The 27833-nt window shown below is 37.9% G+C and overlaps 2 protein-coding genes across 2 annotated transcripts; one reads left to right on the top strand and one right to left on the bottom strand.

Annotated features, from left to right (window-relative positions):
- Window positions 1–1444: 1444 nt before the first annotated feature.
- Window positions 1445–21097, bottom strand: LOC140226319 (metastasis-associated protein MTA3-like). The gene is made up of 19 exons (XM_072306816.1): window positions 20955–21097; window positions 18662–18729; window positions 17858–17951; window positions 14909–15096; window positions 14031–14148; window positions 13489–13591; window positions 12936–13035; window positions 11630–11818; window positions 10793–10926; window positions 9379–9515; window positions 8404–8520; window positions 7890–7993; window positions 6915–7143; window positions 6436–6576; window positions 6032–6133; window positions 5352–5405; window positions 3713–3753; window positions 2657–2742; window positions 1445–1820 (listed from the first exon to the last, which is right to left on the bottom strand). Exons 1-19 carry the CDS (start codon window positions 20980–20982, stop codon window positions 1655–1657), a joined length of 2199 nt encoding a protein of 732 aa, XP_072162917.1. The 5' UTR covers window positions 20983–21097; the 3' UTR covers window positions 1445–1654.
- A 240-nt stretch (window positions 21098–21337) lies between these two features.
- LOC140233797 (ragulator complex protein LAMTOR3-like) lies at window positions 21338–27765 on the top strand. Its single transcript, XM_072313894.1, has 6 exons — window positions 21338–21733; window positions 22786–22820; window positions 23860–23918; window positions 24556–24689; window positions 25300–25363; window positions 25779–27765. Exons 1-6 carry the CDS (start codon window positions 21725–21727, stop codon window positions 25847–25849), a joined length of 372 nt encoding a protein of 123 aa, XP_072169995.1. The 5' UTR covers window positions 21338–21724; the 3' UTR covers window positions 25850–27765.
- The last annotated feature ends 68 nt before the right edge of the window (window positions 27766–27833 follow it).

Genomic DNA, 27833 nt, shown 5'->3' with positions numbered 1-27833 from the left:
ATATACAAATATACATAAACTGATGTACAAAAATATCAAAGTGACATAAATCCCATCTTGTCACTTGCACATGTAGAGATGCTGGACTCTTCTGAAGGTTGCCGACTTTCATGTCTTGCTGAACATAGCACATGAATGAAAGAGAGAGATATATATTTCTGTTGCCACTGGACATTATTCAACCATATGGGTACAAAATAAATGAATGAATTTTTAAAAATCCTTGTTTTCCTGACACTACAGACAGTAAGTCAGTAACATGTACAAGATAGTACAGTATTCTGGGTTGATAGATCTTGGCTTAGCAAAGTAATGTATTCATAACAATGCATTCCTCTGAAGGATTCACAAATAGGTAATGTGTGGGCTGGCGCCAATAGGGCAGAGGCCATCACTGTCCTTACATTTATCTGGCAATGTTTGGAATACGATGGAAATGGATGGTATTTTTCTATTCCCTCATGAGGTAACTCGGAAGACTCAAGTCACCTGCCACAAACACAGTCCCAAGGTGTGTGAAGCACCAGTACTTGATCTCATCAATGGTCACATGATATAAGATTTACAAGGCTGGGATATTGGGAGAAAGGCTTCTGGACTTGAGTTCAATTGTCCTTCTACATGGTGGCACATACAAGCATTCGCTGTCAATGTACCGACGTGTGCTAAAATTGTGAGTGAATTTGCCTGATGGAAACTAAGATTAGCAGTTGGGCAATTAAATTGGGGGGGGGGGGCAGAGAAGTACCATGAATATACAAATTATATCTATTATCAATTCCAGTTTGCTAGGAGATCATTAACCAGTAAACATCATTCTCATGGAAGCGATGGGGGCATTAAGAGTTTTATGAAACATGTGCAATGTTGGAGGGCTAGTCATTTTCCAGTAAGGGCAATTATCTTCTTCTTCTTTTTTTTTTCCAACTCACTCGCCTCATGGGATATCGATGGATCTTCCCCCCCCCCCTTTTTTTTTTAAACCACTCTGCCATGTGATCTGAAATGATAAATAAACTATTGATAAAAATAACAAAGATGAGTTCATATGAAAATGCTAATGTGTAACAATTGTTTGCTGCCTTAGATGCCCCTGTTTTACAATGCCAGAATATAGGCCTCACAGGCAAAAAGATGTATGTTTCAGCTGGGGCTGCTATGGCTGTTTACAATTGTCTACAGTGGCGTGTCAAAGACCTGTGCAACCTTTCTCTCACTGACATAGTATACATCATATTCTAAACATCCCTCTACAGGAGCCTCTGGTTATTTCAATACACTCAGCACAACTGGAATTTCTGTGTTATGTGGAGATAGTAGGTTTGACTGGGTAGTACCAAAAAAAAAAAAAAAATAAAATAAAAAATAAAGAAAAAGTACTATCATATAAAAACTATGACTCTGATTAGCAATCAGTTTCCTTGATTATGCCAGTGCCAGTACATGTAATTAATGCTCATTTTTCTTTTTCTTTTTCTTTCTAATGTTGGAATTGTTCATATATAGTGTCCAGAATTTATCAACACTATAGAAAATTTCTACCTTCATCCAGATGAAGCTTTGTCATACTCTTGTTTCAAGTGTTTTGTCAGATTGCCCTAAACCATTCAAACCTCACAGAGGTGGGCGGGGACAAGAAAAAGTGAGCCGTGGTTCAGTCATCAATGACGATGGGGTCTACTGGAGGCCGGACCGAGGGTGACTTGGCCATCTGGACTTGCTGGGACAGGACGCCAGGGTTCAAAGGTCGCACGGCCATGGTCCATGGACGGCGAGCCAGGCGGCGCTGGGCCTGCACACTCAGCTGTTTCCTCAACTTCCTGCTTGAAGAGACAGGAACAAAATCCCTGGATTACGCATCCATTAGAAGCTACACAACTCACCAGTATTTACTGCATATTTGACAGCTGTATACGATAGTTCAGCATTATTTTGAACATGTATGAACTTATAATTGACACATTGGTACAATTCTTTGCTACAGTCATCTTTTGAATTGCAGTTGCTTCTCATACCTTAAGAGAATTAACCATGTTTTGTGGTGAATTCGCAATATGTTGAGGTGCAGCATAATTTCCCCAATCTTGACTGAAAACTACACAAAGACTACAATTTTTTGTGTATGTGTGTGTGTTAATCATGATAATTTCACTGCATGACAAGCAGTACATGACAGGTTTGTATCCCAGTCGATTCCTTCTTTTTCATTTGATCTATCACAATACAGATTAAACTAAAATTATACAAATTATCTCTATCTTAATGATACAGTACACTCCTGTTATAACGAACACAGTTCTAACGAAATTCCAGTTACAATGAAATAAAAATTAAAACCATAACATTACCAGCTCTTTGTTTTTTATTGTTAATTAGTTCGGTTATAACGAAATTTCGATATAACAAAAGAAAACTGCCGGTCCTGAGGACTTCGTTAAAACGGGAGTCCACTGTAGTTTGTCACAATTATGAACTATAGTGAAATTATACTCTTTTTCTTCCAAGTTTCATTTCCTTCGACAGAGGATTTGAAATTCTATTTTTTTTTTTTTACTATTTGAACAAACTGAACAAGTAGTGACAAAACTGCAGTATGAAGACCAAACAAAAGTAAAATGTCAGTATCTGTCACAGCTGTTGGTTAGAGCCATCTTACCTGGTGTTAGAATCGGCATGGAAGAAAACGTCATCAGGAGCATCCATCCAGCTGATGGGACGCTTCTTCCTGGACAGAGGGTCACCCTGCAAGCAGGAAAAAAAAAAAATACACCAAATTTCCAAAAAGCGCTTACAAAACTGCAAGGCATAACTTTCATCAATGGTATATACATATTTCTCTATCACAGTAGCTCCTTCGACAAAGTCAATGTTGTGAGAAATAATTCATAAAAATAAAACACACTTCTAATGAATGAGGGCAATTTCAAGTCACAGAGGGATTGCACTTCTCTTAACTCGGGAATTTTGGTTCTGGAATCTCTGCATTTCATGTAACTCTTAACGAGAGCAACTGCAAAGTCACTCTATGTACTCTCTTAGGGTACAAAGTTATGAAACATGAGCTAGCACAGTCCATCATCTTTGATCTTTGGATGGGAGTAGATTTCTCAAAACACTTTGGTGCTCAAATACGTAAAACATCAAGAGAATAGCTCTTCATGTGAAGCCTTGGACTGGTACAGCTGATATTCCAGCAGAGGATTTAGAAAGAAATCTCACAGTCAATCTGAGCAAAACAGTCTACACGAAAGAAAAAATGGAATGACATCCCCTCAGAAGGACATCATGTTTCCTTTAACTGAAGTTCTTCATAGTGCATACACAGCTGAGGACAAATCCAATTAGGCTTCTCTAAGTTCCTCAGTTAATCACAATTTATACTGAAATGTATTCCACAACATCAGAAAGACAGAAATCATAAGGTACACTACTGTCCTTGATCTAAATACTGCAATACAGTGCGAACTGAAAGCCAGGCACTTGGAAGTCCTCATACCATCAATTTCTGTGTACTGCTTTGCAAGTGCCCTCTGAAAATATGAAGGTTTGTATGAATTCAGAACTTTAAACTTTAAACTGACGGAGAGGATGATGAGTCGGACTAGATTATTCAAAAGGACTTGTGGATGAAGTGCTGATGAAGGAATTGAGTGTGCTCTATATGCTTATCCTTCATTTGTTGGTAGAACAACAAAGAAAGAGTCGCACCAACCTGACCCACCTCTCGCAGCTTCCCATCTTCGCCGTATTCACCTGTCAAAGATCAAACAAGCACAGCATAAGACCTGGTATGCACTCTTGGGAAATCTACTGGGGGTGCTAACTACTCTCAGTGGTCCTGATGAAATCAGACCAAGTAGAGTTAAAGGGGAAGGCTAGTACCTGATCAGTGGGAATCAGTGCGAATGCTGGGGGATGATTGTTCCAATCCTTGTGGGATTCATTTAAGAGTACATTATATATCTACTGTTGTGTGAGAATCATTTGCTTCAGAACGGTCTCATATTCAAGTAATGTGCAGATTAATGCCCCGTCACTGACCAGGGACGCTTACCTGGAAACATTAAACTGCACATTACTTGAATATGAGACCATTCTGAAGCAAATAGTTTTCACACAACAATAGATATGATAATGTACTCTTGAATGAATCCCATAAGGATTGGAACAATCATCTCCCAGCATTTCCATTGATTTCCACTGATCAGTTACTAGCCTTCCCCTTTAAAGGCATAATTTACAATTTGCAGATGAAACAAAAACCCAGCATTAGTGCTTTCAAATAGTTCTAAAATGTGAGTTAGGGATAGAAACAACCACTGTCAAAATTTGAATCCGTATAATTGATGTTAAGTGTTGTTAAATACACAAAATGTGAACAATAGTTATAATAAAAATGTTTCTAGACTAAACCGTATACAGTTACGGTTTATTGAGAAAAACTCTCATATCTCCTTATATTTTAGGTTTTATTGCAAATATTTCATATGGTAGGATGTTTTATGATACAACAGACCTACACATATGCATCAAATGTGATATCTTGAACATTTTTGAAATCACTGTTCCCACAGGTAAACTCTTCTTTCCTACATGTTCTTAATTGTAAGCAGAGTTACGCATCAGTCCACACGGACACCCCAACGGAACTTCTCAATTGAATAACCATCATATGACTCATGACCCAAAATGAAAAATAAAAATAGTACTGAACCCCGACAAAGCAATACTCTTTATCACCATTATCATTATACTCATCATCATAACTTTCATTTTTGTCATTACATCATCATTATATCCAATTACGACACTGATATTATTGTTACAGCAGGGATGCATACCTGTACTAGTCTAGTTTTGTTTTTGTTTGTTTGTTTTTTACACTACTATATCCCTCTTCAACAAGATGTATGGCAAGTTGTCTCTCTATTATCTTCCACTATCTTTTTTTCAGTTCCATCCTGAGCCACAACATAACATGTTAACTCTCTCACATACTTAGAATATATTTTGCAGCATTTTGCATGCCTTTCAGGCTATAGCTACAAGTACTTGCTTGATACAGATTGATATCCTACAAATGAAAACATTTAAACACAAAATTTCATTAAAAAAATGAATGCTCTCAATCTTCCCAACACTGACGATGTGCATGCTTGCTGCTCTCTTTGCTAGAGACAGCAAGTATGCAGTCTCACTGCATAAGAAGATTTGATATATTCATAAATTGTATGGTCATCCTAGCATTATCAGAATACAACACTATAGAAAACAAATGGGGCAAAGAAATAAAAAGAAAAGAAAAGAAAGAACTTGATTGACGGGAGACTGTCTTGCAGACAGAGACTCACTTCTCCTGTATTGACGAGGGGCTGTGACAGTTGTGCGCTTTGTCTGGGGTCCAGCTATGTTCCAAGTTAAGAGGTAGAAATATGTACATGGATGACATATATGAGAAAATTTAACTGGAATATACTGCTACATAAACAAAGAAAAAAAAATGCATCATGAATTCAAACATGTCAGAACATACCATAGCAATAATGAAGCTATTTAAATGCATACAATGTTTTTAATGACAGTTATTAATCACTGTGGAAATAATCAGTATAGTTATGATAGATGATAAACAGTAAGATCAATGAGATGCCCATACAAGATTAATACAACAAGAAAATCACAGGAAGAACATGTCCACTGCACAGGTCTATGAGTGATCTGGGATTAGTGAGGTCTTGTGCTTTGCTCAGCTATCTTTCCAGAAATCAAATCAGATACACTATCAGTGTCTTAGCTTCTTTGTTTTTCTAAATGTTTTTACATCACAGTATCTGTACTTTGTTCCGTAATTCAAACAAACATGGACTGTGTTATCACTTGGGAGAGAGTGCAAATTCTTTGATCAAACTGATTCTACCTAACATGATATCACACTCTACTCCACCCTCGGGCACAAGATGTGTAAGTACAATCTTGGATCGAAGACCTGCACAATGACTCTCACAGCAATCAAGATCTGTACAGCACTCACCTCCATTGTCTTCAGCAGGTCTCTTTTTGATGAGTGTCGGGGCAATTGTTCCCACTGGGTTACTGGGTGTGGGGCGCACATTTCCATTGGGTGTAGGTCTCTCTGCATACAGAGGGCAAACAAATATCAGCAGAAGAACGAGAGTGTGACAGAGCTTAGAAATGAAACAAGCAATTAACGTAGGAATAACTGATGACTAGCAATATTCTACCTTTTCAATGTACTCACTTTCTCTTTCTCGAGAAGTTTTTTGAAAGAAAAAAAGATGGATAAGGGCAACAAATTTTCTACAAGATATCTGTTTTTCTTTACTTTATCACACATAGCATGATATGTAAAATTATGCGCACTGTTTTGTGCATCAAATGCTAGAATAGGCCATTTTGGTTAGAGTTTCTACCTACCAGGGGCTGATTTTTTGGGCTGTGATGCATCTGATGATGATGAGGTGTCCAGCTTGGACATGACAACGTCCACTCTTGGCCAGACCTTCTTCTTGAGCTTTGGCAGCTTAGGGGGCACTCCGGCCGCAAGCTGGTTTTGGCCTGAGATGGAAGAAACCCAAAAGCAGAATGGAGTTTAAAGTGTACACCAATGTCTGGAAAATAAACAATCATTACCAGGAATTGACACATGATATACTTTCTTGAACTGACCAATAAGGCAATGACATACAGACCTCATATAGTGTTCATATGTCACAATGAACTGTTTTATGAAATCATGAAACCTGAAAATGTCACAGCACTCATATTTTTTTTTCAAATCTCTCATCAAAATTTCTTTGTTTTATAATTTGTTTGTCTTTACTATTTTTTTATCAGTCAATTTAAGCTTGGTTAGGACTTTGCCCTTTAAACTGGAAGACTTGGCGAAGACTTACATTCCTGTTTGACAGCAGCGACATTGATGGGGTCAAATGGTGACCTGGCAACATGAGGTAGGTTGAGCATGCTGGTGCAGAGGAACCGAGAGAGACGTGTGAGGGGTGTAGTGACCAGCATGAAGGCCTGCCTTGTCTTTAGGCTCAGGGCCCTGGGGTTGCTGGTTCGGATGGTCAGCCCATGCACTGTCTGGCAGTGGCGAGCCAGGTGTGCCTTCAGCTTGAATTCCTGCCAGAGGGTCAACATTTTGTGGCATGCGATAACAAAACATGAACAAAACTTCTTTACATTCACCTTGGAATCACTATGGAGCATAGATTGTAAGCAAAGAATGATCACTGAAACATTATTGGTATCTAGTCCTTCAGCTGAAGTTCCTATCGTGCTATAGCCATTTTTGGAATATTACTAGAGTAAATGAAATATGAAATGATTTAAAGAAGTCTAAAGTTACAAAATGTACATGCTGATTTTATGAAACTGCTGAAATTTGGTTCTGCAAAAAAAGAAGAAGCAAACAGTGCATTTTGACAATCATATGCTTAATATGCCTTCAATTACCATACAGTATCCTTAGGCTACAACCACAGTCAACATTCACTAAATGTCAAAATATGATTTTCCCTGTATTTACACATGGATACATCAACTTCCGAAAACTAAATAAAAGTTATATTTGAATTCAGCATTTCAGAAGCTGACCAAAACCTTTGACCCTGACTTTTACCAGATTTTGTCCCATACCTGACCACTTAACTGTCCTCCTATAATTTGAGAATATGCCGAGTTTGATGAACCAAACAATGCAACATCACTGTGCAATCATTGACAATGTGGAAATTAACCAACTTTCAACCATCAAATGGGAAAAATATTAATTCATTTAATAAGTATGATAAATATTGTCTGACTATGCATATAGGCAATGCGTTCCAAATCTGTAATAGAGACTGGAACTTTGCATCATCACTCACCTTGCCACATCCACTGATGGTGCAGCAGAACGGACGATGCATGCCTGACAGGGGCATGGGAGGGCGCTCTGTACGGTTCCTCAAGTTGCCAGGACGTTCTCCGTCTGCACAGTGGTAGGCATGACAAGATTACATTCTGATGACTATTCTAGCGTTTACATCAACATCTCCACAGTATATGCATCAAAAATATAAAAGAACTACTAGTATGTACTTCATGCAAGTGTAATGTAGTAAAATATACAAAACGAAGCAGACCTTTAAGATGTCCCATTGTTCCAGAAAACAGGTTCAATTCAGTACAACTTTTGAATCAACTTCTATTTGACACTAAAGTAATCACTGACAATACACGAATGAAAAGCCCAAGTATGATAATTAAAAACTGATATTCAAATCAAACTGCTACTCAAATGCACATCGAAGAGTGGTCATGTCAGTAGCCTTTCCACATGTAAATGTTATATACAGCCATTTGATCATCACTGTTAAAGAATGACAATGAAATTCTCACCAAGTCTTGTAGGCATTTTCAGGCCACCACATTTTTTCCAGTACACCCAGCATGTGGCGCAAAGTCGGCACTGCATGTTAGCTGGTCCCCAGGAGTACCACTGGTAAGATGTGCTTGCTGTGTGTATAACATCAAAAAGATTTTGTTAACTAATACAGCTTTATATGATAATGGATTCATGAATCATTACACTCTGATGGCATTGAAGGTGGTCTTCGAGGGGTTTGAGCATGTTGCTGCAACATACTCGAATTCCTGTGCAATATCCTCAAAAGCCAGCAACGTGCTATGCAACATCTGCAAGAATTGGTGACACGCTTGAAATAAAATGTAATCAAACATGTGCAAAACTTGAGAAATATTAGACTACCATCGATACCTATAAAATTTGTGTGCCAAATACGATACAGAACATCAAACTTAAGCAGCATATACTACCCCCCCCCCCTTAGGGAAATAAAACGTGAAATATTGCAGGCTACGTGCTTGTGATGTGCACATACATACAATTCCGCAATATTCTCACATCTACATCTCGCAACATGCTCAAATTTCAATGCATGACTAGAAAAGACAAAGCTGGCTTTCTCTCTAATTTCTGCTCAAGGTGAATTTGCTTACCAGTATATCTGCACCAAGCCATTGATGTCAGTAAGGTTCATAATTCATTATCTTAACACAAATGGAACAATCTCAAACAAATGTACATATTTGTACACATGATAGTATCCTTTACTAACAGGGGATGTCATTCAAATCTATAGTTAAGACACTTTGCAACAGTTTGCAAACATTTATATAATGGCAATACTAACATATTCAGTATCATTTCAAACAAAGGTAAAAAAATGACGACAAAAATGCATTCACATTTCAACAGAGAGACTTGACTAATCCTGAAGCTTTGTAGATGTTTTTTTCATACATCCAGGAACCCCGATTCTGCACAGAAGATAGCACTGGCAAGGAACTCACCGTGACAGCTTTCACAAGCTCTGGCCCCTGGCTGTAGGGGTGGTCCCTGCCCTAGGGGATTACCCCCTGCTGTCAGGCCAGCAGGTCTGTTCCCAAGGTTGGAGGCCATGTTGATTTGGTTTGGGTTTGGCTTGTTACTACAGGGAGCATCACAACATTTGACATTGCTTTATATTTTAAACCAACAGTTTTGCTTTGAAAAAAAAGAATAATAAAGTAATGAGAGTGAAATAAATACAGATCAACTTCTCTGCCATAGTCTAATATTGATGTCCCAGAGAGCAAATGAAGGTGTTACTCTTATAAATATTGGTAAATAATTAAATACAACAATACAAACAAAACAACAAAGTTTCTCTAATCCACTGGCTGTACAGATCATTGTGATCTGGCAGAAAGCTGGCATGTGACATCGGCCATGCTACACACTAACACACTGCACTGTGAGACAAAATCTTTGGAAAACTGATGAAAATTTTAATGACCAATAAACACATCAGTTAACTGTATGCTGCACATGCTTTTACTGTCAGTCTCATAAAATATATGGCCACATTTCAATGCTTGAATGCAGTATGTACTTTTAGCTTATTAGCCTCATCATTCTCATTTTCTTTGTTTTCTCAACATTGCTCTTACAATATCCAAACCACTTTTAGACATGAATACCTTAATAAAAAAACATTAATTTATCCTTGATAAAGATGAACATATGAAAGCAAACCAGCAACATCTTGTACACATTCAGTAAAAGTTTAGCATATTGCATAAGAACTCTTGCTATTGGCACTGCCATCAAAATGTAACACCAGCGCAGTATATCCATATCTACCGACCCTAAACAGGGCAATGTTTCACACAGGGGCTCCTCATCTAACATCTTGAATATGTCTTGTGCTGTTTAAATGTGAGACTTTCAAGACATTTACTGGCAACTTTTACTATCAGCATGTAAACAATCAGGCTTCTTTGTTATCTACTCTTTGCCTGTTAGTAATTTTGATATAACTGACGTAGGAATATGTCTTCAGCAAGAAGACATTAATCCAGCCAAATATTTATAACATGTGAGTATACTGCATACACTCAAGTCACAGCTTGTCATGGGATTAAGCAAAGTGAAGTATACTGCAATAAAACTAATGATTAGAATGCATTATGATGCCAGCTTATTTGAAGCTAATAGATAGTGTGTTAGAAGGGAATGTGGCATCATCCTTTACAGTGGCTTTATTCTGTTGGTATTTAGATTTGTTTTTGGGAAATGTCAAATCAGGCCTTGAAGTTGCTCACTATGTTAGTATACATATATCCTCATTTTGGCAGGAAACAATGATGTAATGTTCTTACTATGTTGGTATGTAGATTTGTTTGGGGGTAGAAAATGCAATGTTATGCTATTAAAATGGCTTACTATGTTGGTATATAAACTTGTTTCAGCTTGCTCTCTGCCTCAGCAGCCTTCAAGCGTTTCTGCTGGACATATCGGTCTGTAGTCTTCCACATGTAGTAATACTCCACAATGCTCTTGAGAGATTTCCAGGGTAGCTACAAGATAAAAACATATATCAATAATTAGTGAATACCATCTTCCAATATTTGCTCTCTCTCTTTCTCTCTAGTTTATACAGAACACATACATTTTTCCCCCACTATGTTATAACATGCTTCAACAGATAAAGGTGAAGACAGCAATAATGTATTATTCCTTTTTTTCAGCAGACATTTAATGATAATGATATATCCTGCATAGAAACCATTATTCATCAATTTTAATGCAAAGAAAGGGTGCTTTGCAAATATTCTGGTGTTCTAAATTCCCCTCTTGTCGTTTATGTGGTGTAGACTTCTCCTTTGCAGGAAGCATGTTTTGAAAATCCCACCATACCAACAAGGTAATGGCTCTTTTAACTATACATGAAATAAAATGGATGAGGCCAAGACAGTTTTGGCCTACTGTTGCTACTCTAAGGCCTCAAGCACAACAACCACAAGCATGAATATTTTTCTCCCCTCTCATGTTCAATAAAACGAAATTCATATTAATTTCTTCTCATCTCATTGAAACAACATGGATTACTTTCCTGTGATGAACACATAATTTGAAGGATGAGACTAAATGCCATTGTATTTCACACCAATAATATATAACATCATCAAGACATTTCACACAAACATATACAAACACAAATGCAAAGCACAAATGAAGGAGAGAATTATTCTCGGCAAAAGCCACTGATAGAAAACTCACAAAGTCCTGTCTGATGTCATTGAAGTCCTTGCCGTATTTCTCCAGGGCTTCCTCAAAGAGGTTTGCCTCTGACGCTGACCACTCTTCTAGCTGATCACGGCAGATAACTGGCCCACCAGTTGGCACCAAAATGGCCATAGCTTTGGACAGGTCATAGCCCTGCTGGTGCAGTACATCCATGGCATGGAACTGAATGTGGCGAGGGAAGAAAAGGGACAAAGAAACCCAATCAAATCATCCTGCACTGAGATGCAATGGTAAACCATGTGTCCTATTGAAAGTGTTGATGCTATTAAAACCAGTCACAAGAAATAACATTTTTGCACTCTCCCTGTAATGATTTCAGAGCATTTAGCTTTTCATTGATATCTACTGGAATCTTTTAATGAATTGTGCACATTCCCTTGACTTGTTACTGACCTATGTTTACAGTAATAAGGGTAATATAATTCCTCCTGCTTTCTGAAAGAGGTAAGTCACGTGATCTTTCATTATGCTATAACAATGAAAATAATTTTGTTTTTATTTTCTTTAGATCGCAGTCCATACATAATGTCACAAAGTGTTGTAATCTTCTTATCTAGCCATGGTTGTACCAAAACTTTAAAAATTATAACTTTTGAATGGATTGTCTGATCTTCCTCAAACTTTGCTGATGCTGATCTACTAATATTGCTGCATTCCATGAATTCAAATATATTTGGATTGCATTCTCTATTAAAAAGATACGATATTTTCTGCTAAGTCATAACTTTGCACATGGTAACAATTTTACAATGAGGGCGAGATGAAAACAACTACTGAAATGGATGAAAACAAAATTACTCAAATAAGGTTAAAAGGTTATAAAGTCAAATCTCACATGGCAAGGTTCATTAGAAGACTAGTCACTGATCGTATACTGTATACGCTGTTATTTTTGCGTACAGATATTTTCACGAATGACGAGGCCATAGACATTTTCGTGAGATGTTGTTTTCGCGAATTGACGCCAACGCTTACGATAATGCACTATTAACAGGGCACATGGAGACATTATCGCCTGTTGTTAAATTCGCGATCCAACTATGATTCGCGAAATTCACAAAAAATTAAGAAAATAACAGCTTATACAGTATGGGCTTTACAACACGAAAGATATGGTTGAAGTTCCTCCATTGAGGATATTCATCTTTTATTTAGACAGGCTTGTATAAGTTTTAAGTGATAATTGATTTACGATGAACAAGAACTTCACTTCCTAAGAAGAACTAAACATGACATTTTCTTAAATGAGGGAAATAAAGTCAAAGGTGATGTAACTTACCAGTGTGATATCCCTGGATGCTGCTGCAGCACTCATGTGCAGACTTGGTTGGCGAATGGAGCTACTGCAATCCAGAGCCCGACCAAATGTTCCAACAGACCTAACATATACATAGATTAAGGATGCAATGTTTTCAGTGTGGGTCAAAGAGGAGTCACATACACTCAGACAAAACATGAATATAAATCGGGAAGGAATGCTCAGTAATTTTTCACTTGTCACAAACAATCAAATAAAGATAAAGTGATATAGGGCAGGGCTTTAACCCGTTGAGGATGGTTTGATTTTGCTACAACACACATTTCCCATAGACTGTTGCCCAAGTATACTCGGGACTCGTCCTCAACGGGTTAATACAACATATGGATTATGAATACCTAAATCCAATACAAACATTGTACTTTGTCACTGAAGACGATACTGTTTATATATCACTGCATGTGCCTGTAATTTTTGGTTTTCACACAAGGGTATCATTTTCTTCAAACAGTGTACACACAAAATCATGTGCACCTGCATGGCTGCACAAGGCTCATACATTCTTGTCCCTTACCTTGCCAGTACAAGGAATTGGTCAATATGCCTGTCATTCATGCTGTGTTCCGGGTTCCAGATAATATCCTCAAGCTTTGATAAGTCACGCTCGTCACTTTCCTCTGAAGCATTGACACATAACATGTAGACAAGACATCAGCATTACATTTATAATACACACGGAAGAAAGGGATTCCATAAATAAGCTGAACAGATGCATGGTAGAATAATGCCCATTAAGGAGTGAAATTTGACAATCTATCATGTTTCCAAAATAGTCATACCCAACCAGCAGCAGACAGAATTCTGCTGTGTCCATACAAACTGGTCAATCTTGCTTCTACTGAAAGTCAATTTGATGGCGAACATTTGACATTATATGGGCTCACTTTAGGTTATTATTATTATTTGAGCACATAAACAAATGTTGTGAGCAAACTTTCTCTCAGTACATATTAACATGCCAGTAACATGTGAGTTGATGCTCTAATAAAGGGCTCATCCTCTCTCAGCATATGGGTGATGCAAACAGGTAAACAAGATGCTCTGTTTCAAGCTCACCCTCTTTTAGCATGGGGGTAATATCAGCCTGGTAGCGAGAACCCACTCTAATCTCTCCCTTGTCAGCCAGCAGCGTCTTCTGCTGGGGGTCGTACACCAGTGAGTAGAAGAATGCATCCTGAAATAGAAGCATGAGATTGGAAGATGCAACATTAGTAACAGTAGGGATCCATATCCCTTTCTCCCTAGATATTATCCATTCTGAACCATGAAAAGGCCAGCAGAAAGTACCAGTACACATGTACCTCACATACACAACAACAACACACACAAAAACACAAAGTTGGAAACAACATTGATACAGATACAGGAAACTAGTGTATGCCTTCTTCATCCTCAGAGGAGAAATAGTGGCTTGGGCATAATTTCTAGGTCAACTTCCCAGAACAATATTATTACACCAGTACGGCTGTACCCGAAATACTCTGAGTGGCTTCACATTAATTTTTCTGCGTACAGATTAAGTCCTAACTTACCAATGTGTTTCTACTGATATCAAACCATTTGTCGCTCATACAGGTAATTCGTACAATCGCTAAACACCATTTCCTTTACAACAGACCTTGAAGAGGTATCTGGAAAAATTAGATATTTTAAGAAGCCCTACAAGATGCTGTTTCTGTAACAAAATGTGGAATTGTTAACACTTGACATTCAAATGACTATCTGCTCAAACTGTACCTACACAGGGTACAAAACAGGTACAAATGATTTACATACCCTTTATTATCAAAATGTCCATAACTTGATTGTGTACATGTTAATCAAAGGGATATTTGTATTCCAATGCTTTTGTTGAAAGGGCAATCTAAGTGGTGTATGCCCATGTAGTGATAACTGCTTAAAGTTTGTACTTCTTTCGGTGGTTACAATCTTACCTCTTTTGAGAGGTATGAGAGGAGGCTCTCAGTCTCGTTGAGCAGTGTGACAGTGCACTTCCCTCTGATGTGAGTGGCTGGAAGGGTCTCCAGCTGTCGTGAGAGGAAGAGCTCTCGGTGCTTCAGCTGATGGCGCTGCTTCTCGTTCAACTCCTCTAGAGCCTCCTCCTGCTCCTCCTCCACGGTCACTGAAACATGGGATGACATTGGTATCACTGATATCTCACAAAGTGTGATGCTTTGGCATCACTGGTATCAAGGTAATAACTTTGACCAAAACTACAAAAATCATCTCCATGAAGAGTCATTGATATTTAAAGCAAACAAGTAAAAAACTTGTAAAAGTCACCACTGCCCTCTCAACATGACTCAATATAGAATTACATGCAAATGCACACTGTACATGTTCATTATTCACCATTTTCACCACTATTTTCCGACAGGTTAACTTGAACCCAGTTCCATCCAGTGTTTCTCGAAAAATTACAGGCATGTGTCATTTGACATTGCAGAATGAATTGGTTAGTTGTATGCCTCCACAAATCAACCTGACTTTAAAGTTGCTTTACTTTAGCAGTTTGCAACTTTGCTTTTGAATTGGCATGTTCAGTCAGTCCGCAACACGTATGCTGATGAGCCAATCCGGCAAGATTTATTCAGCACTCTCATTGACGATCTTTGCGTTCGAAAGGTGTCTCGTCGTGCGAGATTTTGCGAGACTTTGATAGGGCTATGGTTTTCACAGTGTAGCGACTTGTACATACATTCGTCATGGCTACAAGTCACGGTAAATTGTTCTCCAGACTTTGATCTTTATTTTGATACTAAATTTGCGTATAACGTCGGATCTTATCATGACTATATAATCAGTTGAATTTGCGTAAATTTTACCTGCTTTTCACAGAAGATTTTGTCGTCTAAAGTTCTTTTTTGGTTCCTGACCGGATTAAGAAACTGTTGTTTCTGATTTTGGCTTTTTTGTAGAGAGGAAACTTAGATGCTCATCATATATTGGAGTCAAGGAGACGCAAGCATGATTTATACTAGTTTTTCCGTTTTGAAATGTCTGTAAAATTCACTCCTAAGCCGGAAGTATGCTCCACACAAAGTGTACAGTGGCGCGAAAGACCTCTCTCATTGGACAGTGCTAGCATTCAGCGCTTGAACTACACGCGTGCCAAGAAACCGCAAGTGGCATGAAACCGTTGTAGAAGCGTAATGACGTAATGCAAGCGCTGAATGCAAGCGCTGTCCAATGAGAGAGCTTACTCTTGAGATTGCACAGTTTCAAGCTGATCAGCACTGACATCGATGTATATTTTACTGGTTCCTGACCGGATTAAGCAACAAATTGTCAAGATATTTACATGGATACAAAGATTAGGAGATGGACTACCAAATAAAGCATTTTCATTGAGACGCAAGGTGAATTTGGTATTTTTTTGACGTCTTGAAAGTGTACTGCACGAATTACTTTTTTCATCATTTTTCAAGCTCAAATTACGCTATGATATTTTTCATTTACAATAATTTGAGTAACGTGTGACGATAGTTTACATATTTTCCTTGAATTTGATACCAAATTTGTGAACATAAGGTGTATTTTTGTTGCTGAAAGCCCAAGGACAAAATCCCCTTACGCAGCTCATTACGTATGCAAGCCTAGAGCGGGCTTGCATACGAGTTGAATAAATACGAGCGAATTATCGGGTGCTGCGGACTGACTGCGTTGTGATTTTGACCTCTGAACTCATGAGTCAACATCTCGTAGTACATCTTTTGCATGTCATACATGCTCAATTTAGATTATCTCAGCTGTTTCCCACTTATCACAGCAATGAGGAACATGAAAACACTGAAAGATGGATAGATAGACAGAAAGATAACAAGGAAATACAGAAAACATGATGTTCCAAGCAACAATACATTGGGAGGGAAGAAGAATTGGAAGCAACATATATTTTATTTTATTAACTTTTTTTTAAATTCAAGCTGGAACACAGAACAGAGGAAATCACTTTCAACAGGTCACAATTAACCCTATTCTAACTGGGCTATTTGAGACCAGGTTTTTACTGGGGGGGGGGGGGGGGGTTCAATTTGACCCCCCCTTCAGATCTCGGCCGCCGATCACACGATCGCCGCAAAATTTTGCCTGAACATAGAGCCGGATGTCAACTACAAGATTGCATGGTCATACAATAGAAAAATGTTGATTTCATATTTTTTAATAAATTAATTATGCAAATTAACGCATGAAATCATATTTTCACCTATAACTCCATCAAAAAGACTGAAGGATTATTAAATTTTTGTGTCACAGTTCCTCAAGACACATCAAACAATTTTCTTGTAAAAAAAATAGCGAAATCAAAATCATTTTTTGTTTTTATTGTTTTGTTAATTTCTTATGTATTTTATTGTTTTTTCGATCTTTTGTTTTCTATTGTTTTTTTGCCAAAATTTGTTGGAGCCACTTTTTCAAGCTTATCTACATTAGAATTGATTTATTTCAATGGTTAAAAGTTGAAATAATCTAATTCATATCAATTAAACAAAAAAACACAGTTTGCATTGGATTTGCACACGAAATCATGAATTCAAGCAGTTTTCGGGTTGACATGCATATGCAAAACATTGCATAACTTCAGAACGGTGTACCCGGATGTCACAAATTTGGTCTCAAAATATGCGGGAGACTTCAATGAAAAAAGTCATGAAACGACGCAGCAAAATCTTTGCGCGTTGCGGAATTGTGGTGCAAAACATCGAGGGGGGGGGTCAATTTGACCCCCCCCCCCCCCCAGTTAGAATAGGGTTAAGTCACAGCACATTGTATTTCATGTTGCAAATACTAATAAAACAATCAAATAGCACTTTTAAAGCCAAAAGGTCCTTCTAATCCTCAAATCAAGGGTGATCAACTTTTCAAACTTGGGAGCATCTTACTTGCATGTTTGTCAGCCAGCTGAATGAGTGAGTTTGGAATGTCACGACGGCGATAGAAACATACAACCTTGGCCTCCACATTCCCACTGGCAGTCTGTTGACACAGTATGGGAAGATGAATATCTTATTAATACCACTGATCTTTGATAATCTGCCTCAACATTCCCTCATCATCACCACCACCATCACACTCTGCATATACATCTCAAAGAAAGACATGAAAGGTTTAACCACACATAATAAAATGACAGAAGGATTATCACTTATAATCCAATTTCACTTAATTTTTCAAAATTTCAAATTGAAATGTGGAGTATCTCACACTCATACATAGTTACAATTCAGAATATCCTTGCACACAGAATTGATCAATCAAATTACTTTCATCTATTACCCTTGTTTCCAGTGTAATATCCTAGTGTAAAGTGGGCAATCAAAATAATACATTTCCACATATATAACAATTTTGCACAATAAAGCTATGAGACTCATCAATTCTTGGAAGATGATGGACTTGTGTCATGTGATTTTGTAAAGTGCAATAGTTATCATGACCAAAGTGTTCACTTTAAATCATGTGATAAAAACCTTTGCGGTATCAGAATGGGTAATTTATTTTTAGATTAATACAAAGATATTTGATGTGTCAAAAAAAAAAAGAAAAAGAAAAGGCAATTCTCTATGAAAAAAAAAAATCAAATTTATGAAAAAGGGGAAACACACAAAGAGCTTATACTCCAGTAATTACTCAATCCCATACTGCATTCAACTGTACACACATAAACTGAGTCTAAAACACAGTACCTTGTTCAGCTCTTCAATCCTTCTAATGAGATAGGGCTGGGATGATGATGTCTCAAAGTAGACATAATCTGCACAAGGGAAGAAGAGATAGGCATTTTTGTGCATAAGAAATTACCATAAAATGTGTCCAATGTAACGAAAAATTAAGGAAACAGGTATGGAAGTGCTGAACAAAATCAAGTGGACGAGTTACTTTTTTATATGATGTCTACTAATAAATCTTGCACATGTCATTGCTTTCATATCAAATGACCCATGGATACTTGTACTTTCTGATGACTGCGTGTGCCTTTTTACTGTTTCTCTTCAATATTTTTTTTCTTTTTGCCTCGTTCTAGAGAGAAGATCCTGAAATTTGAAAATTTCACTGATCAACTACATGTATATAAACTAACGTGGCATATTACTTCAGTGACAAAACAAAGATTGACAGTAATTACTCAGATTCAGCATGTAACATCACTATGAGGAATAATAAGAACAAAACAAGCACACAATGGTGTTAGTGAATACATTATTTAAACAGGGTAGGCAGAAGCATTCATACTTTTTTTCAACCAATTTTACAACCACCAAGATGAGTGAAATTAACAACAGCTCAAGGACATGGACTGGTGAATGACTGCATGAAGTCATGCCATCTAAATATATTCACAATGAACCTACTGCCCTTGTGCATTAAAGGCAGTTGAATGTGGAAGAAATGAAAATTAAGTTGTTGTAAGTACCTGCTGGATTCACAAATACTACAGTAAAAAGGAATTAAATGATATAATAAATCTCAGAATACTGTTACCAGGTACCTCCATTTGAGGATAAACTACATTGACCTGAACACAAATGCCATTCAACAGACTCTCACGAGCTGACAGCTTACTTCAACACTAAACACATCTTTGAATTAAATTCAACAGAATGTTTTTATGTAAAAAAAAATAATAATAATCAAAATAAAATTCTTTATCACGGTCATGCATTAACTGTCAGCATGGCAATTTGAGTCTTGAGACGCTGTGAAATCTGTCCTAATAACCGTCTCTTGTTTGCCTGTCAAAGAATTATACAGGGGGAACCATATTGCTGGGAGTGTGGGATTCCCATGGTACAGTCCCTTGCACATACATAGAAATTCGAAACCAACATTCTAGAATTCTTGTTGATGGTCTATGAATTAAAAAAAAAAAAAAAAAAAAAAAAAAAAAAAAGAGAGAGAGAGAGAAAAGCACTTGGAGAGTGCAGTCATCTGCCAAGCAGCTTCATTCCAACATCAATATTTATTCATAAATATTGGGTCTATATGGATGATTCGCACCCAAACATGCATGCTGAATGCATGCTGAAAACCGCCCAATTTCCCAATGAAAGAAATCTTGTGTTTACCTCACAGCTGCCTGATGCGCGGTGCCTTGAGCAGAGCACGCTCTTTAGTGCGCGTATGCAAACCTCAAATACGCGCAGCTTGAACTCCAAGTTCATTGTCCCTATTTGCCAAAAGATAAAAAATTCCTCAAAAAATTCATTAAAAATTCTTGGATCACTACCAAAATTGAATCATCTGTTCCTTGTGTTGTGATCAACTTTTCCTGGAAGTTTCATCTGATTCTGTTCACAACTTTCGGGAGTTATTTTGCACACACAAAAAAAAAAATTAAAGACAAGCTAACGCTGCACTGGTAAAAGCAGCAAAACCTCCTTGGCAGAGGTAGGAATGTCTATAATTATCCAATGCACTAACAAGAATAGTGACTCATTCACCAAAATGGCAATGTTCATTCAAGATCAGTCGCACCACACCCACCCTAATCATGGTGTGGAATTCCATGTCTTATCGAAACATTCAAAATGTGCAGAATTTGTAAAGTGTGTACATGTGGAAAAATAATCTGTACATATTCACTTGTAGTGTTTCCTACATCTACTTGTGATTGTCTACGAAGCGGTGAAAACTAGAAAGCTGCAGCTCATTTCATTACAAAGTTAATAAGTTTAAAGGTTTAACGGATTAAGCGCTCAAGCGCAGTGCTCAATCGGTTTCCGAACTGGCTGCAAACAGGGTCTAAAGACACATACTCATCAGAAATCTCACTAATATGTCAAAGCAGTATCTAATTGGTGATAAATTACTCTGTATTGACCAAGTACATCTTCCTCAAGTGGCTGGGAAACAGCGCGTCCCTTCTTTGTGTTCAGCTCCTACTGCCTGGTTGAAACAAAATGGTGACCGGGCTGGTTAGCTTGTTTGGCACGTGAAACAGTTCACCGATATCTCTCTTTTCTACGTGAACAAACTTACCCCCAACCCTGTACATGTTGGCCGCCATGGCCAAAAGATAACCCTCGTAGATATTTCGACGCTAAATTTCGGCAGAAAGCTGTCTCTTTTCGGCGGAAACCGCAGAGGCGCTCACACTCGTCCGATTTCCGTCCTCGACGACGTCGAACTTAACTAGTTGGTTAACACGGTTTAACACCAGAGGGCGCTATACAACTAAAAAAAATGGGAAACACAAAGTATCCATACCAGCGCGCAGCTAGCACGTACCAAATACAGTACACACGGATGGATATGTTTCGCTTGGAGCACGCTTGGGTGAGCTAGCCCGAACAGTGAATGAACCCGGGAGCTGAGGCGACGAGCGAGCGGAGTGGAGACGGACCGGCGCGTGTATAAATCATGTGATGCTTTGCTCCCTGCTGAAGTGCTGCGGTCCGGCTTGCTTCCCACGGTCATCTGTCCTCATAGCCAGCTGATCATCACCCCCTAAACTTTACATGTACCCAATTAACGTTCATTGCTAGTTCATGGTAGTGCACCGACATTGGTCAACGTAATCAAGGGCCAAGGAAGGCAAAACTGCAACGCAAGTGTAACCAAAGCAAAGGCAAAGCGGAAGCGTCAAGAGCTAACTTGCCACTGTCACTGTATCAGCTGGCTTGTAAAGCACATAGAATCTACTGAATTCGTTTTTCTGTACCCTAGGCCTACACCTAGTGAAACTGCCTCTTCGGAAAGAAGTGTTGATTCAGTTGTAAGGCAACACAAGTCACAACACTGGACACAACATGGTGGAGGTATGTGTATTGCTTGGAGGTTTGCATGGCCATGGTATCCCAAAGTAAATGAGGGAGGAAGGTTTGTGGTAGCACCATGTGTATGTACCGATGATGATGTAGTCCTTGGTAGGGATCGTGGCTTGACAAAAGAGTAGACTCTGTCTAGTATAGTAGAAAGAGGAGAGTTGAGGAGGGAAGTGACGTATAGGGAGAATGTAAGGAAGGCAAAAAATGACAAGTGAGAGGCAGCATGCAGCAGAGAGCTGGAAGTTGAACTGAGGTTGCACTCGTGGAGACATGAAAAAAGGGAACAGAGAGAGTTGCAAGGAAGAATGGAGTGAAAATTGGGTAAAAGGTTTGGAAATATCGGGAGGAGAAAGATGAAATGGAAGGGGGAAGAGGAAGTTAAGGTTGGAAAATCATGGAGATCGGAGAGAGAAGTGAAGATTCATGAAATCAAAGGGCAGGGGGGGGGAAACGAATTCAGTGAGCAATGTAGACTATGAAATGCGAAATCAGAACGGCGAATGGAGGAATAATCAGGAAGGAAATAGTCTAGGTAAGTCATGGAGGGATGAGACTAGGGACGCGGTAAGAGAAAAGAGACAGAGAGAGAGAGAGAGGGAGAGAAAGGAATGAAAGCTAAGACTAATTAGAGACTGAAGGCGAGGGGCTTGACTGGCCCAGATGGAATTTCATTGTGTATAATATCTTGTACTGTAAGTCAAAGGATTTCTCTGGTCCCTTTGGATTGTAGGTGGGGTGGACTGTAGGTGGGGTGGACTGTATTTATTTTCAGAGTTGGATAGCAATGTCTAATGACTTTGTGGAGATGTTGAGGTTTGTGTGAATACAAACCGATGTACAATTTGTAACATACTGAGTAGAATAGGTAAATGTAAATTTGAGGCCAAAATTGCATTTCCCCCATGAATATATGTTTGTTTTCATCATTGATTTGATAGACCCTTTAGGAAGTATCTGATGATCTCTGACTAAACAGTGTTGCATTGTGACATTAGTGGCAAGACATGTTATGATATAACACCATCTTTTTTCTTATTTTTCAGCAACTAAAGAGATACCTATGGAATCTGTTACAAATGTGAGTATTCAATCATGTGTTTGTTTGTTTTGTTTTTTTTTGTTGTTGTAGTTGTTTTGTTTTGTTTTGTTTTGTTTTGTTTTGTTTTGTTTTGGTTTTTTTTTTTTTTTTGGGGGGGGGGGGGGGGTAACAAAACTCCAATACTAAAACAAAAGGCATTGATCACTTTATCATTGCATGTAGGTTATAAATGTAAATGACCACCATAATATGGGCATCCCTGAATTAAGGGGTGATATTACAGCTGTACTTCAGGGTACTGCAGCACAGATGAATGTCACTGACTCTGTGCTAATATTCATTGTTCCAAGGCGATACCCATCCCCATATTGCTTAAATGGTGTGATGATTCAGAGAGCCATGTAATGTGTATTTACAACTAGATATTTCGTGCCACTGCAATGTTATGAAAGAATACAGTTCCTCTTCACTAATCTGTTCCTGTGGATGAGAAAGTTGGAATGAATGCAAATGAAAAATGTGTTGTCAATTCATGTCAAACACTGCTGTAGCTATGAGCCATATTAAAGTGTAAAGGCCAAGTCAAATTGTGTCTCTGGTGTTCTGGCAGAAAATTTATTGTTGCATGCAGGATTGTATTTATTTGCTGTGATATAATAGGATACCTATTGAAATTCAGAACTGTAAATGAAACAAATTTGTTTTCAAGAGGATGTCCAAATGCGTCACAAAGGAATGGTGACTTTAAATTTGTAAGTAATGATTAAATAACTGTGATAATTCCAAAATAAATGAGTGCACAGATGAGCATATTCAATCTTGATCAGTCACACAAAACCAAAAATTGAGAGGACAGTGCAGAGTCTAAATTTTACCATCGAAACCTTGTGGATGTAGACGTGGATGATGAATTCAAGCTTGATAACATTTCTCATTCCACTTGTAATCAAAACTAGTTAAAGAATGGAATACCCCGTCTGTGTCTTGTAAACAGTTATCACTCTATCCATGGCATATATGATATGTCTCCCCAAATCTCTTGTGTAATTGCTGTGTAATGTTTCTACTATCATCCCAGGGTGGAAGGGCTGGAAGCCATTGTGATCACTGACAGAGATGGAGTTCCTGTCATCAAAGGTAACAGATTATGTCATCATAACACATTAACATTGTAATTTAAATCATAATTTGATATTAAGTTTCTGTGACACATACACACACACACACGTACATGTATGTACACCCTCTAATACATAACGAGAATATGCTTATAAAGTTTGACCGTTTTCTTCACTGATTATGATGTAATGAAACAATGTCTGTGACCATGATAATGCTGGAAACTGAAGGAAAAATATATTTGATCACTCAAACATATTCCTTTTAGACTTAACATTTGTGATACATACGAGTTGAGAATATGCTTATAAAGTTTGACCGTTTTCTTCACTGATTATGATGTAATGAAACAATGTCTGTGACCATGATAATGCTGGAAACTGAAGGAAAAATATATTTGATCACTCAAACATATTCCTTTTAGACTTAACATTTGTGGTACATACGAGTTGAACATAAGCAAATTTTCAATGTTTGCTTGTTTTGTTTTGTTTTGTTTTGTTTTTGATTAGGAATTCATTCTCAGTCATGGCGTGTAAGATCTTTAACAATATGTATTCATGCAGTGTTGGCTCAGTTGATCATGTAATAACTGTGTGTTATACAACAGCTCTTGATAATCATTCTCCCTCTTCCATTGCTGCCCACTGTGCAGTGAAATCAGACACCACACCTGAGCTCTCCATGAAGCCCGCCTTCCTGGCCACATTTGCCATGGCTGCTGACCAGGCCAGTAAACTTGGTCTCTCAGCCAATAAGAGCATCATATGCTCCTACTCTTCATATCAGGTGAGCAAATAATTTCGTTGTGTCATCGACTGGCTCGTCACCAAAGCCGGATGTTTCATTTTTTCAGTGTCTTTACTGTCTGAAGGTGTAACAAAAAATATATTTTACTTTCATGCTTGATTAGGAAAGTGGTTCCTTAGAAATGATTTCCAAAAATGGAAATACCCTCGCGTGGAATTAACTGAAAGGGCATGCACAGAGCTGTAAAGTAGATACAGTGTATATTTTTAGCATATATAGTACTGGTATGTTTTGTCCTCATCCAAATTAAGAGCTTATGCTTTTAAATAGAAAATGTTATTTCTTCAGCAGTTCTGTTTAGCATGATTTGTTCGCAACAATTTTGTATTATATGCCATGTTTGTTTTTGTTTTTTAATGTGAACCAATGCTTTTAGTCTGCAGAACTCTCTTATGGCGTGAATGACAATAGAATAATGAGAATTGTCTTTGCCACCTTTCTTACAGTGACAGATGGTATTTTAAATCATTATATCACTGTTACCCATGTTGTTTTTAAACAGTGTGTTATAAAGTATTAGCACAGTGCAAGTTATGAGGTTATCAAGTTTTTGTATATTATCATAAAACACTTTGTTTCCCTCCTACAGGTGGTACATTTCAACAAGCAGCCTCTATTTGTCAGTTTGATTGCAAATGCAAAAGCCAACACAGGTGAGTCTGTGTATGTGTAAGGTATGTAATACCTGTCAGTATATCATAAAGCATAGCAGCTTCTTTTTAAAGAATGGCATATTTTCTTTCTATGTTTATCACATGCCTTTTATGCAGAAATATCTAAAAATGATGGATACGTGCTATGTGAGGTACAATTCCTTTACACTGCATCCCTTCCTCACCCCTGTACAAAGGGAGGACATCAGTGAATCAGATAATTTTCTGTATGCTTGAATTTCCTAAGGACACCACATACCATAGCATGCAGACATGAGTCTGCATGTTTGCACATGTGTTGCTCTTGTTCCCCTGTCATTTTCACATGATCATCAGTCCAATGTTTTCATATTCAAGCTTGGTTTCCTTTCTATCACCTTCACTAATCTCATGTTTCTCCCTTTCATTGCCATAGGACTCCTGATGGATCTTGAATCAGAGCTTGAAAGTTTGCTTCCAGAGCTGAAGGCAGCTGTAGATGTGTAGAATTCCAAGCTGTTACATCCTCGAAGGCAACAGGAGAACCAGCGTACTGACATATTGAAATACATTGCTCATAATTTCGCTGAGGACTTTGAAACAAGATGTTCAGTGCATCAGCTCCCATTGAATATTTCTCAGTGCTTGGAAAATGCTTGCTTGCATTTGTAATTGCAATAACAAGCATGTCTTGGGCAAGCTTTTTGCTCGTCAGAAACTTATCCTCGCAAGGTACCTGTTAATTTTGAATATGTGTGTAAACTGGTCCATTTCTGTGCTTTTGAGAGTCAGGCATAGGCATCATATAGCCAGAAAACGGTGTCACTCTTAGAGTGGTGTTGAATACTGTATGTGCTGTATATTTCATTGCATTTTTATTTTCACAAATTTGAGAAGTCAAGCAATATTTGATATAATCATTTTAACAACTCGCGAACATATTTCCTTCCATAATGCAAATGCAGTGAATGTCATCTCCCAGGTGGGGAATTGCCATTTTTCCTCTTAAAAAGAGATGATACTACATGTAGTCTTATTTCTTATGCCAACAGCATGATTCTCAATTGTGAATTCAGCCACTTGCAAAATATATGGCATATACAGCAGACGTTTGCCAAGCTTGTGATGCACGGTGCAAAGAGAGAACTGTGGATAATGGGATGAAGGGATCTTGGTTGAATCAAAATTTGTAGTTTCTTTCTCATGTAGAGAATGCAAGCTATGTAACATGATCCTTCTTCTAGGACTGCCATCATCAAGTCAACTGTCACCATTTTGTTGACAGTATAGAGATTACTTTTTGCAATTGTTTTGTCCAGACAAAAAACAGTTGAAAGAAGGGTAGTACATGTACATGCACATAGTTTGGTAGTCTTGATCCTGTCTCTTTTGGGGTACATTAAGAATGAGGTACTTGTTATACTGTATCTACCTTTTCCACAATACTTCGAGTGAATAAGATGATGTTTAAAGTTAAATGCAGATGAAAAGGATATACATGTTATGAGCAGTGTGCATATTTCTTTTTCTACGTAGTGACATCAGATATCAAGTTCATCTGCACAATACAAGCTTCAGAAACCTCATCAGGCCAGTTCAGTATGGTGAAGGAATAGTTTTAGAAGTAGCAATTGTCATACAGATATCAATAAAAGTAGAAATGGTCAAGCTCAGCCAGTACTGTTTAATTGATTTGATCAATTCCACATTACCACTGAATTTTGATTGTTCACAACCTGAACATGAAATATCTTGAGTATCTAAGATACACCATAATAAGAGTGTTCAATATGTCAGCCATTTTAGTGCGAGTTAAGAAGACAGTGCACTATGACCCAAGAGCATAGTGAATTTGCACTTGTTACTAAAACTTTGTGAATATGTTTTGTAAGTGAAGATTATATTTGTACGATTCCATTTCTTGAAGTGTAGACAGTGAAGCTCCCTCTGTCATGATCATAGGACACATATGTACCATCCACATGATGCCTTACATAAGACACATAGTTTCGGTTGCTCTCGCCAGTCATTATGCAGCCTTTAGCCTAAAAACTGCTAAACAGCTAAAAATGTGTGTGAATTACTGGTAAAGTCAACATCCAAATAAGGTATGGAAACTAGATTTGCCAGACCTCCCACTTAATCTGATTCAATAGGACTGAGGTATATGCAGCAGCTTCAGCAGTATGCACATAAAATAGTTCTTAAAGGGTCTTTGAACAGTAGTGGAGTGTCCACTTAATCCATGTTGTAACTGGCCTAAATTTGCAGAGGCTGATTTCTTTACACTGAACTGGCAAAACATGCACTTTTTACACCAAATGCCAAAAAACGCACATCAAATTCATATTTTCTTGATTTGTTTTTCTTCTTCTCCAAGTATCAAGAGTTAATGATCAAAATCACAGTAACATTTTTTTTTTTTTTTTGGGGGGGGGGGGGAGTGAGGAGTTTGCTTTTCATTGCACGCTGTTGACAAACACTTTGAGGT

This window comes from Diadema setosum, chromosome 1 (assembly GCF_964275005.1).
Source record: "Diadema setosum chromosome 1, eeDiaSeto1, whole genome shotgun sequence".
NCBI classification, from domain to species: domain Eukaryota; kingdom Metazoa; phylum Echinodermata; class Echinoidea; order Diadematoida; family Diadematidae; genus Diadema; species Diadema setosum.
Note: the sequence above shows the minus strand (reverse complement) of the source record. Positions and strands in the feature narration are given on the sequence as shown.

Bases quoted from the DNA above. Each gene is read 5' to 3' on its own strand.
- LOC140226319 (XM_072306816.1), bottom strand. From the start codon at position 20,982: ATGGCGGCCAACATGTACAGGGTTGGGG. The intron at 7,994-8,403 runs GTGAGAATTTCA...ACCACTGTGCAG, and splicing joins GAAAATGCCTACAAGACTTG to ACGGAGAACGTCCTGGCAAC. The intron at 6,134-6,435 runs GTAGGTAGAAAC...CTCTGTATGCAG, and splicing joins GCCCAAAAAATCAGCCCCTG to AGAGACCTACACCCAATGGA.
- LOC140233797 (XM_072313894.1), top strand. The intron at 23,919-24,555 runs GTAACAGATTAT...CCCACTGTGCAG, and splicing joins TGGAGTTCCTGTCATCAAAG to TGAAATCAGACACCACACCT. The intron at 24,690-25,299 runs GTGAGCAAATAA...TCCCTCCTACAG, and splicing joins GCTCCTACTCTTCATATCAG to GTGGTACATTTCAACAAGCA.